We start from the raw sequence: 12,513 nt of genomic DNA, 5'->3' as shown, positions 1-12,513 counted from the left end.
TACTCATTAAATAAATGCAGAATGAATGAATGAATGAATGAATCCATGTAATTGCTTAGCATTGTGCCTAACAGATAACGATGGTCCAATAATTAGCTATTATTAGCATTATTCTGAAAGAGTTGATGCATTGATAGGAAATACACATATTTTCTGCTAGTTCACAGCAGGACTAAGACAGCATATACCTACTTGCTAATACTTCTTTGTTGGCAGCACTCCCCTCTACTTCAGATGGTTCTGTAGCAACCGTGTCCTGACTGGGCTCTTTAACTCTTTCCTCAGTGAGAAGGCTGACGGCTTGGGTGATGTCACCATTACTGGCCTAAAGAAAGGGAAAAACAGAAATTTCAAAAGTAAAGCACCTCAGCATTTAAAATAAATGGTGAGTTTGTTTTTTGGTTCAACTCCTTACTACCCGAGTGACTGAGTATGTCAGGGCGTAATTCTAGGGTAGAAAGTCAAAGAAAGACAGTATGGTGTTGGATAGTGAGTATACCATGCTCAAAGCATATACCAAACTCCTGGTTACAAGAGGGTTGTTGCTGCGCCCTGATTTCCCACAACAAGCAAACAAGAATGAAATCTTGCTGGAGATTTGTTCTCACCGCTCTGGATGCTACTACTGCCAATTTCACAGACTAGCTAAGGCATGATGTGTCAAAAGCAGGTCGGCAATGAAAACAGAGATTCTAAATGAAGTCAGCCTCTTCAATAAACATGCCAAGCAGTTACCATATTCCAGGGTGGTGACTGTATTTCTATTTGTTTTTAATTTTTAATAGGACAGGGATGCCTGGGTGGTTCAGTGGTTGAGCATCTGCCTTCGGCTCAGGTCATGATCCCAGAGTCCTGGGATCATGTCCCACATTGGGCTCCCTGCAGGGAGCCAGCTTCTCCCTCTGCCTGTGTCTCTGCCTCTGTGTGTCTCTCATGAAAAAATAAATAAAATCTTAAAAAAAAAAAAAAAAACTTTGTATTAGGACAACCTTCTAACATATACAATGGTAGAGGCAGAGGGAATGTCTAACTGAACTCCAGACACCCATCACTTGGCTTCAACAATTATCAAGTTATGGTTAGTCTGGTTTTAACTATTCTATTCTGTTTAACCTCTCTCAGACATTTTTTTTTCTCTCTCTCAGACATTTTGAAGCAAATCCTAAGCATCTCATCAGTACATCAGAATGTACCTTTTCAAAAACATAACCCACAAAGCTATTACCATACTTCATCAGTGTTTTAATATCAAATCACCAGCTCAAATTTGCCTAACTCAAAGATTTTTTTTAGCGTGTTTGAGTCAAGATCCACATAAAGGCTACAATGAATTGGCTGATATATTTCTTAAATCTCTTCTGACCTGTGGGGTCCCCCCAAGTTAAGTCTCCCACCCCCAACATCCCCCAAACCTTATAATTGACACATTGAAGATACTGGGTCATCTGTCCTGTAGAGCTTCTGTTCCTATATGCACTTTCATTTTGGCATAAAAATAGCTTGCCCTGACAGAACTATGATATTGGACAACTGTTTTAAAGCCTGTTGGCTAACAGCGGCCTTGAAACTAACCTTCAGAGCTTCATGAAGAAAGGAGGGGTCCTGAATGCCTGTGATTTCTCTTAGTTGGTTTAACAGCATTTGGCAGCTCTGTATTTGAGAAACAAACAAAAAAAAACACACACAGGTCAGTCAGAAAGCGAACCTGGATACATTTAAAGAATTTTAGTACAAGCCGCCTGGCTAATCAGGCCTAAGACTGGAGTATTTTATTTTAAGGAACTGACGAGCTCCAAACAAGAAGGTACTGTCAGACACATTCTAAAATGCCAAATCTTGGAGTGCCTGAGTGGTTCAGTCCGTAGAGGATCTGGCTCTTGATTTCAGCTTGGGTCACAATCTCAGGGTTGTGGGAACGAGCCCCACATTGGGATCCGCACTCAGTACAGAGTCTGCTTGAGATTCTCTCTCCTTCTCTCATCCCCCACCCCCTATCCCTGGTTGTGTGCTCTCTCAAACAAAAAATAAATAAAATTTTTAAAAAATAAATAAATAAAATGCCAAATCTATTACTCTTTTAATAGCTTAATCATGAGGGACACCTGGGTGGCTCAGTGGTTGAGCATCTGCCTTTGGCTCAGGTCGTGATCCCAGTTCCCTGGATTGGAGTCCTGCATCAGGCTCCCGGCAAGGAGCCTGCTTCTCCCTCTGCCTATGTCTCTGCCTCTTATGAATAAATAAATAAAAAATCTTTAAAAAACAAATAAAAGCTTAATCATAAAAAAATGCTTTTGGCACCTGTGGAAAAAATATGAATAAACAATAAAACTAGTAAGTATATAAAATATTTAAATGTAATATTTAGCCCTTGTACTAGCTGAAAGTGCCTGAGGTTTTTTTCTTTCTGAGTAACACATAACTAGGTCATATAAGGAGTCCAGGGAATTTGCATGGATGTGAAGATGTGCTATTTTAAGCTTCACTGCACATGCCATTTTTGTGTGTCATTTTTCACTGACAATAAATTTCTAATCATATAATTAACAAATGATACCACCGACATCATATTTAAAACTACAGGTTTGATTGCTTAAAAAGAAGCATGGACAAAACTAAGATTTTCTGAATTATACTAAAAATTCCAGAAGGAATAAAAAATGGAATACTTTCTCTTCGTTAATCTGAATCATGGAAAAACCTATCTTGTTAACTTTCAGCTACCACAAGATCAGTATATAACCCCTTTGCAGCTCTCAAGTCTTTAATGGAACATTTCCATCGTGTTTTGCACAGAACACCTGGGTTTTTTTTTTACAAGCAAGCTCAATGTAAATATAAAAAATTGGCTGGCCCAATTCTTTTAGATGATTATTGAAAACAAAATAGTTCAGGGGGCGCCTGGTGGCTCAGTGGGTTACACATCTGCCTTCGGCTCAGGTCATGATCTTAGGGTCCTGGGATCGAGCCTGGAGTTGGGCTCCCTGCTTTGTAGGGAGCCTGCTTCTCTCTCTCCCTCTGCTGCAACCCCTGCTTATGCTCTCTCTCTCTCTCAAATAATTATTTTTTAAAAAAAGAAAAATAGTTCAAGTTTGAGAGGAAATCAAATTTATAAACATGCCTAAGGTTATTCTAGAATTAAGCTCCAATTCAATCCTTGATGCTTCTCATCAACTACCTTTCAGTGAGTGATACACAGTCCATGTTCACTGTCAGCTGTAACAGAAATAGGATCCTATGTTTTTCAACAGCTGAGGGCCCAATGCAACACTTAAATATCACACAACAAGAAATAAATAACTGAAACAGCCCTGCACAGTGCTCAGAAAAGCATCAACAGCCTTTCTGCTCTAGTCATGGGCCATGGTCACAGGCTAGAAATGGAAGCCGACTCTGCTGAGACCAGCAGTCTTGGAGGGTAGAGTCTTGTCAAAGGGAGTCATTGCCTACACACTGGGAGAGCTCTCACACTAAAAAGTGTCCAGATTTACCCTGGGCAAATGCTGGAAACTAATCAGGGCATTTTTAGAAAAATAATGTATTAAAAAGTTTTTTGGGGGGCACCTGGTTGGCTCAGACAGTTAAACATCCAACTCCTGATTTCAGCTCAGTTCATGATCTCAGGGTCCTGAGATCGAACTCCAAGTCAGGCTCCCTGCTCAGCACAGAGTCTGCTTGAGATTCTCCCCCTCCCTCTGGCTCTCCTCCTGCATGTGCATGTACTCTCTCTAAAAATAATAAAAATAAAACTTAAAAAAAAATAAATACGATTTTTCTTCCAAACGAATTCTAATTCCATTTTATTTTATTGTGTAAAAGTGTGTGAATCTATATTAATCTCAATCATACACAATTGTCCAAAAAATCATAATCAAGGGGCACCTGGGTGGCTCAGCAGTTGAGTGTCTGCTTTTGGCTCCGGTTGTGATCCCAGGGTCCTAGGATGGAGTGAGTCCCGCATTGGGCTCTCTGCAGGGAGCCTGCTTCTGCCTACATCTCTGCCTCTCTCTTTGTGTCTCTCATGAATAAATAAAATCTTTTTAAAAAATCAAAACTAACATGCCCCAAAAAGGGTGGGATGATATAGACCTTCCTCAACTTATGATGGGTCACATGCCAGTAAACCCATTGTAAGTTGAAAATATCATTAAGTGGAAAATCCACTTAATACACCTAACCCAGCCTACCTAGCTGACCTTAGATGACTCAGAACACTGAACATCAGCCTGCAGTGAAAGAAAAATTATCTAACACAAAGCCTATTTTATAATAAAGCATCGAGTTTGTCATGTGATATATCGAATACTGTCCTAAAAGTGAAAACCAGAATGGTTGTAGGGGTGCAGAAGCGTTGGCAGTGTATTACTGGTCACTGACCCCCAAGACAGCATGGCTGTGTGCCCTGCCCAGCATCTCCAGAGAGGAGCATATCACACAGCGCTGCTAGCCTGAGAAAAGATCAAAATTCTAAATGCAAAGTAGGGTTTTTACTTCTGTACCATTGTAGAGTAGATCTATCATAAGTCAGGGACTGTCAATACTTGGGAGAAGCAAGTGAGTAGCATTATTAACCTAAATGGAACCAGTGAGGTAGCAATGGGATTGATAACCATACCTTCACATCTCAAACTACTCTGGGTACCAAATGACACCTAGGGTTCATAGAAAATAATTCCAGTCCAAAATGGCAGCTAACATATACTGCTTACTTTCAGCCAGGTGCTGTTAAAAATGCTTCGTCTGTATTAACTAAGTTAACTAATTTCCCCTTTGTAACAAGACTGGGATAGGTGTTAAGCCCGTGTAACACAGAACAGGCATGGGGAGGTCCCGTACACAAGATTATCACTAGTTAAGGGCTGGAACTGGGATCTGACTCTAGGCCCCTGGGCTCCAGAGTCTACATGCTACTCTATGCCCAGCTGTATCTGAGAAGACAGGAAAATAGGCAAGAGCTTCTATTTAATGCAAAGCCAGGTAATGATTTTATTCCTGTATTTTGATCTTGGTCTCTGCATCTTCCCAAGCTCCCTATGATCACAAGCCTGCCTTCAACAATCACAGCTTTGATAACACAATAGTACAATCAGTTCTAAAGCAGCTACCACCAGCAAAGTACTGCCTCTGAAGTAAATGCTATTTCTGAATGAATCTAAGGGGCCATCAGTTATAAGGAGCACACTTATCTATTGTGCCACTAAGGAGAAAAACTGTGGCCACTTAAAACTAGGACACGAGGCCTTCACGATGGTCCTAGGAGACACATGAAGTGGTCACACCAGCTTCCTGCAGTTCTACAGTTCATTTATGTTGAGAAATATAGCAGTTTCCTCTGCTCCCAGGGACACTGCCCAGCACGTGACAGGCAATTCTTTTGCATGTTTCTCAGTAACGAAACTAATATACCTAGGCTATTTTCCGTTCTTAGGTCACATAAAACACTTGATTGTAGCTTTGCACGAAAATCTGACACTGTGCTCATTCCTCCAGTGACAGATATTTTGCCTCAGGTAAAATCAAATTTATACCCTGCTGTTCTGCTTCTATGCCTTTCTTCACCCAGTTTTTTTTTTCCCACCTAAATGTTAAATCACAGTATGATCTTTTAAATTGAAAAGTAAACTAACCATGTGGTACCAACGGTACCTGTAACTCACCTGTCATGACAGTAGGAACAGCTATGACCAAGCCCATACACATGCAGACAACGATTAAGTATATCATATCTGCTGCTGGCAGGTAGTAAATGGAAGGAATGTCTCCATTTCAGAGATCTCAGAATGCCAAATAAAAGTAAATCAATGAAATACAGTATTCAACTGTTAAACAATTCACCAATCCTTATATTTGGCTGTGGATTAAAGCTCCACTCCCCTTTCTCCACTTTGTAATAGATAAACAGTGGAACATTAATACATCTAGAATAATACACGCGGAAGGAAAATAAACTTTTGGTTTCCCTTTTTTAAAAGCTACTAGGCACAGATGACAACTATGTAAAATCATTTTGCACGACTCTAAGAATAATACTCTACATGTTAATTCAGATCCAAATCTCTGATCCTGCTATTGGAAAACCATTATCTGATTCTACCCTTAACCCGCTGAACCTTTTCTCCTACTCATTTCCTTACCTCACGAATGCACCCGCTCTCATGCTGTCAGGCGTTCCTTCTATTACCTCCAAAAATGCCTCCTACATTCTGGCAACCCAGTCAAAGGCTTTATTCATCCTACCTCCCCTTTAAAGTCATCCCCAAGGGATCCCTGGGTGGCGCAGTGGTTTGGCGCCTGCCTTTGGCCCAGGGCGCGATCCTGGAGACCCGGGATCGAATCCCACGTCGGGCTCCCGGTGCATGGAGCCTGCTTCTCCCTCTGCCTGTGTCTCTGCCTCTCTCTCTGTGACTATCATAAATAAAATAAAATAAAAATAAAGTCATCCCCAAGAACTCTGGTTCCCACTATTCTCTCTCTTTCTAATCTCCCATGAAGGAGGGGACTTCACCATCTCTACCTGATATTTCTTATCATGTGGTCCTCTTAATGTTTCAAACGGGAAATTCTTGCCCATGTAAAAGGCAAGAATCATACAACATCCTACTTAATTTGAAGGACAGTGATGGTAACAGTTGGGACGAACATACAAACACCTTCTCTGTGTCAGGAACCTTAGGTGCCCTGCATACCTGTAATCCTTGTACGAACCCAAAACGGTAGGAATCATCCTCTTCATTGTGCAGACCAGGAAACCAGAGTTTACAAAACTTATTTTGTCATCAAATGTCTTAAAAGACAAATCAGGGACACCTGGGTGGCTCAGTCAGTTAAGCATAGACGCTTTTTTTTCCCCAAAGAGTTTATTTATTCATGAGAGACACAGAAACAGAGAGAAGTAGAAACACAGGCAGAGGGAGAAGCAGGCTCCATGCAAGGAGCCTGACGTGGGACTCGATCCTGGGTCTCCAGGATCAGGTCCTGGGCTGAAGGCAGGGCTAAACCACTGAGCGACCCAGGCTGCCCAAGCATAGACTCTTAATTTTGGCTCAGGGTCATGAGATCGAGCCCCATGCTGTGCTCCCCACTCAGCCTGGAGTCAGCTGAGGGTTCTCTTTCCCTTTGCTCCTCCCCCTGCTAGCGTGCGTGTACGCGCGCTCTTTCTCTCTCCCCCTCTCTCAAAAAAATAAATAAGATTTTTCAAAAAGACAAATCACAGATGACTATTACAAGCTGGAATAAATTCCCCAAGGATTAAGCCACACTACTGATACACACAAATAACAGCTATGGTATGACTCAAGTCTCATGAATGTTTAGCCAAACCTATGTTCTATGTAGGACCCTCAATCCAAATCCTAAAAAGTGCTATATGTTAAGTATTCCTTTTACAGTAACAGACATATTAAGCTTATTAGAGTCCTACTGTATCAAACTTAGTTTTTCCGGGTACTTCACAAGAAGCTGATTTAAATATTAACTTCACCATAACTACGGCATTATATACATAGTACACACCCAACAGGAGACAAGACAAAGCCTGTGCTCCAGGCATAATGAAGTCAAATAACTGGCAAGAGCCGACAGGTTTTTATTTCCTTGGCTAAATTCACATTGTTTTCACTAAAACAAAAAGGACTCTCTTTTCTTGCCCAGAGGCAGTGAAAAAAGACAGGTATACACAAATCTCTAGAAAGAAGAAACTCAAGCTTCCTGATCTCAGCTACTCAGTGATTTTGGTTCAATCCAGTCCACTTCTCAGGACAGAAGTTTTCTTTTCCTTCTTTTTTCTTTTTTATAAAAGATTGTATTTATTTATTTGACAGAGAGAGAGAGAAAGAATACAAGCAGGGGGAGGGGCAGGCACGGGAGCAGAAGGAGACACAGGGCTCAACTCCAGGACCCCAAGATCATGACCCGAGCTGAAGGCAGACACTCAACCGACTTCCCCAGGCACCCCAGAACTGAAGTTTTCTTAGAGCAAAGAGAATAATTCATCTCATAAAAGCAGTGAGCAGGACTAATCACATAACAAAAACATTACAGCATCGAGTTTTATAACAAACACTAACTACAACTAAAATCAAATTCTTTGATCAGATGAGGCAAATTTGTGAGATTACTAATTAAGAGTTTTATCTCTAAAACACCAAGTTTAGCATCATGATGAGGAGCTTTATAGACTATTCCATACCTTCAAATGGAGATACTATTATCATTCTGACATCACATTTCCTGACTTTAATTGTCTATTCTCCCAAAGACATTTCTAAATTTGAAACTTAGCGAACTGATAAATGTTCTTTTACTCCAAAGAGTACCTAAGTTCCTTGTGAGTCTGCCCAATAGAATTCCCTCCAAAATTAAAGATCTGTTCTTCCAATTTTAAAACGAAACTTAAGTAGCCAAGGAAACCAAAAAGAACAGCTTTAGGAATCAAAGACACTATACAGCAGCAACTCCAGAAATCTAGTCTGGATATCAGGGTCTGAAATGCATTCAGAGACTGCCCTAATGATTCTTCCACCTCCCACAAAATAAGGACCAGCCATGGAAGCCCTCATGTTGTTTTCCTTTTAGCAATAAATCCATGTTTATTCCAACAACTCCAATTTACTCACAACACGCCAGAAGGCTAGGACTCTCTAAAAATGACAGCAGTTTTTGGTGGGTAAAAACTAAACCCCCAGAAATAAGGCTACTTGATAACTTACTTCAATGATGTGAAAAGTAGGTACACAGTGAAAAGGACTGTTTCAGTTCATCAACTGACCTAAAGTTTTCAAAAAGCATTAAAAGCTTTTAAGAAGGGGGCCCCTGGCTGGCTCAGTCGGTGGAGCTCTTGATTTCGGCTCAGGTTGTGATCTCAGGGTTGTTGAGATCCAGCCCTGCGACCAGCGTGAAGCCTGCATAAGATTCTTTCTCTGTCCTTCTGCTTTTCCCCTGCTTGTGGTCTCTCTCTCTCTCTCTCTCTAAAATAAATAAATTAAAAATAAAAAATGTGGGGAACCTGGATGGTTCAGTGGTTGAGTGTCTGCCTTTGGCTCAGGTTGTGATCCCAGGGTCCCAGGATCAAGTCCCACATCACGCTTCCTGGAGGGAGCCTGCTTCTCCCTCTGCCTATGTCTCTGCCTCTGTGTCTCTCATGAATAATTAAATAAAATCTTTAAAAAATTAAAATAAAATTTAAAAATTTTAAAAATTAAAAATTTTAAAACAGCTTTTAAGATGTTGCCGCTCTTATATGGCAAAGAAGGGGCTGACACTAGAATTAAATGCCAGGAAAAAAAAGGAACTAATTGTTTCTCATCTCTTTTTCGAATGCACTAAACAAATCCAATAGCACAAAAGGATATACAGCGAAAAGGAACTTCTGTCTCCTCTCTATCCTAGCTCCACTTCCCAGGAGTAACCACTATCAATAGTTTCTGATATATCTTTCTAGAAGTGGCCCCCCTGCACATGAATATATCTTTTCATACTGGACATCATGTCCTGCAACTTGCTTTTTTCATGCTGTTGAACACATTAAAGCAATACTTTTTCATTTCTTTGAATACATGCTCCAGCCAACTATAAGAAATGAAGCTGGGAAGTTTTTACAGTAAGGACATATGGAATGCATCTTCACAAATCAAAGAAAATACCACTTTTAGCAACATATCGCAAAGGTTGAGAAACTAGCAAAATAAGGGTAAAGATATAGGAATCAAATTTACATGCTTATAGTGTCACAAATCTAACACCAAGATTAAAAGTTATTATTAGGTAGGACTCGGAGTGCAGTTTCTATTTGTGATAAACAGGAGGGACGTGAGAGGGTGATGTGAGAACGGGTTAGGAAAGGCTCTAAAAGCAGGAGTTTGGCCTTGATCTGATGAACAATGGAAAATCATCACATGACCCTGGATAGCGCAGAAATATGAGGGAAAATGATGGTGCTTTAAGAGGATTGATCTCGCGCGCCTGAACATCTAGTTCAAAGAGAGATAAGGACTAGGGAAAGAAAGTTCAAGCATGAGAAGACAACGAATAAACAGGTGTGAGATAAGGAGGATGCTGGGAGGAGAAATGAAAAGGTAGGACACCTTCGGGAACATCTCAGAGAATGGAGAAATAAAGTTTTAGTCAAATATTTGAAACTGGATGCCTGAGAGAAAGCTGCTGGCAATGACATAAAAAGCCGCCGGTGGGAAAACCAACCAGTATAATACACCACACTACCAAGATGAAGGGTCAAAACACCTGATCACCTTGACAGATGTAGGAAAAGCATTTGACAAAATTCAACATGTTCTCATGATAAAAACCATCAGAAAACTAAGGACAGAAGAGAATTTCCTTAATATGACAAAGGATCTTTATTAAAACAAAAACAAAAAATTAAAACTCACAGATAACATCATACTCAACAGTGAAAGACCAAATGCCAGTCCCCTGAAATCAGGAACAAGACAAGGATGCCCACTGTTAGCAATGCTATTCAACAGCATACTGGAAATCCTGGCCAGAGCAATTAGGCAAGTAAAAGGTGTCAGAATTGGAAAAGAAAAAGTAAAATTATCTCTATTCATAGATGACAGGATATATAAAACCCCAAAGAATCCACAGGAGTTACTAGAGCTGATAAACACATTCAGTAAAGTTGATAAAAGATCAATAGGTGAAAATCAATGGTTTCCATACAGCAGCAATGAGCAATCTGAAAAGGAAATTAGAAAAACAATTCCATTTATAATAGTATTTGGAAAAATATAAAATACCTAGTAATAAATTTTACCAAACAGGTGAAAGACTTGTACTCTGAAAAGTGTGAAGCACTGTAAAAAAAAGTTAAAGGAAACCTAAATAAATGGAAAGATATTCAGGCTGATGCACCAGAAGACTGGATTAGTCAAGGTTCTACAGAAAAAAGAAGAGGGAGGGTGTGTGTGTGTGTGTGTGTATGTATGTATGTGTGTGTGTGTGTGTGTGTGTGTAAAGAAACCCTGTATTCCTAGTTTCTGTTGGGGTGGGGGTGGGGAGTTATTTATTTAATTTAAAGACTTTATTTATTTTCTCAAGACACACACACACACATACACACACACACACACACACAAGCAGAGGGAGAAGCAGGTTCCCTGTGGGGACCTGATGAGGGACTCAATCCCAGGACCCCAGGATAATGACCTGAGCCAAAGGCAGAAGCTCAACCACTGAGCCATCCAGGTGCCCCAAGAAGTCATTTATTATAAGGAACTGGCTCTTGCAATTATGGAGGCTGATTAAGTCCGAGGATCTTCAGTTGGCAAGTTGTAAACCCAAGAAAGCTGGAGATGTAGTTCCAGTCTAAAGGCAGAAGGCCAATGGCCCAGTTGAACAGTCAGGTAGGTGACATTCCCTCTTACTCAGCCTTTTTTGTTCTATTCAGGTTTTTAAGTGATTGGATGAGGCCTACAAACATTAGGGAGGGCAATCTGCTTTACTCAGTCTACAGTTCAAATGTTATCTTATTTAAAAGCACCCTCACAGACACACCTCGAATAACATTTGACCAAATATCTGGGTACCTTGGTTCCCAGTCAGGTTGATACCCAAAATTAATGATCGCAGAAGACTTAATATTATTAGGATAGTAATATTATAATCTACAAATTCAATGCAATCTCTGTCAAAATTCTAACAGCCATTTCTGGAGAAATGGAAAAGCTCAAATTCACAAGGAATTTCAATGGGCCCTGACTAGCCAAAACAATATTGATGAAGAACAAAGTCAGAGCACTCACATGTTTAGATTTCAAAAGTTATTTAAAAGCTACAGTAATTGGCGCCTGGTGGCTCAGTTGGTTGAGCACCTACCTTTAGCTCAGGTCAAGATCCAAGGGTCCTGGGATGGAGCCCCACATCAGGCTCCCTGCTCAGCAGGGGGCCTGCTTTTTCCCTCTGCCTTCCCACCAATGCTCTCTCTCACTCTCTCAATAAAATCCTTAAAAAAAAAAAAAAAAGCTACAGTAATCTTGCCAATTTAACACTGCACAAGACATAGACATCAATGAATTAGAATTGAGAATTTAGAAAAATCTACATCTATGGTCTGGTAAGGGTGCCAAGATCATTTGATGGGGAAAAAATGGTCTCATCAAAAAATGATAGGGCAAGTAGACATTCACATGCAAAAGAATCAAGTTGGGGCAGCCTGGGTGGCTCACTGGTTTAGCGCCACCATTGGCCCAGGGCGTCATCCTGGAGACCAGGAATCAAATCCCATGTCAGGCTCCCTTCATGGAGCCTGCTTCTCTCCCTTTGCCTGTGTCTCTACCTTTTTTTCTCTCTATCTGTGTCTCTCACGAATAAATAAATAAAATCTTAAAAAAAAAAAAAAAAAAGAATCAGGTTGGACGCCTACCTCCACAATACACAGAACCTAACTCAAAATGGATCAGCAACCTAAGTATGCGAGCTAAAACAACAAGCCTCTTAAAAGAAAACATAGAGGCAAATCTTCATGATCTTGGATTTGGCAATGGATTCTTAGATATG

General features: G+C 40.4%; 1 protein-coding gene across 12 annotated transcripts in view; it reads right to left on the bottom strand.

The window, feature by feature from the left end:
- USP28 (ubiquitin specific peptidase 28) overlaps positions 1–12,513 on the bottom strand; it is a 64,369-nt gene that overhangs the window by 43,500 nt on the left and 8,356 nt on the right. For all 12 annotated transcript variants that reach the window (XM_072729766.1, XM_072729770.1, XM_072729767.1 and 9 more), the window contains exons 2-3: positions 1,573–1,650; positions 193–325 (exon numbers count right to left, since the gene is read on the bottom strand). In XM_072729766.1, the coding sequence (XP_072585867.1) occupies positions 193–325; positions 1,573–1,650 (211 nt within the window). The remainder of the gene's footprint in view (positions 1–192; positions 326–1,572; positions 1,651–12,513) is intronic.

This window comes from Vulpes vulpes, chromosome 12, assembly GCF_048418805.1.
Source record: "Vulpes vulpes isolate BD-2025 chromosome 12, VulVul3, whole genome shotgun sequence".
NCBI classification, from domain to species: domain Eukaryota; kingdom Metazoa; phylum Chordata; class Mammalia; order Carnivora; family Canidae; genus Vulpes; species Vulpes vulpes.
The sequence above is the reverse complement of the archived record's forward strand: the minus strand, read 5'-3'. Positions and strand labels throughout refer to the sequence as shown.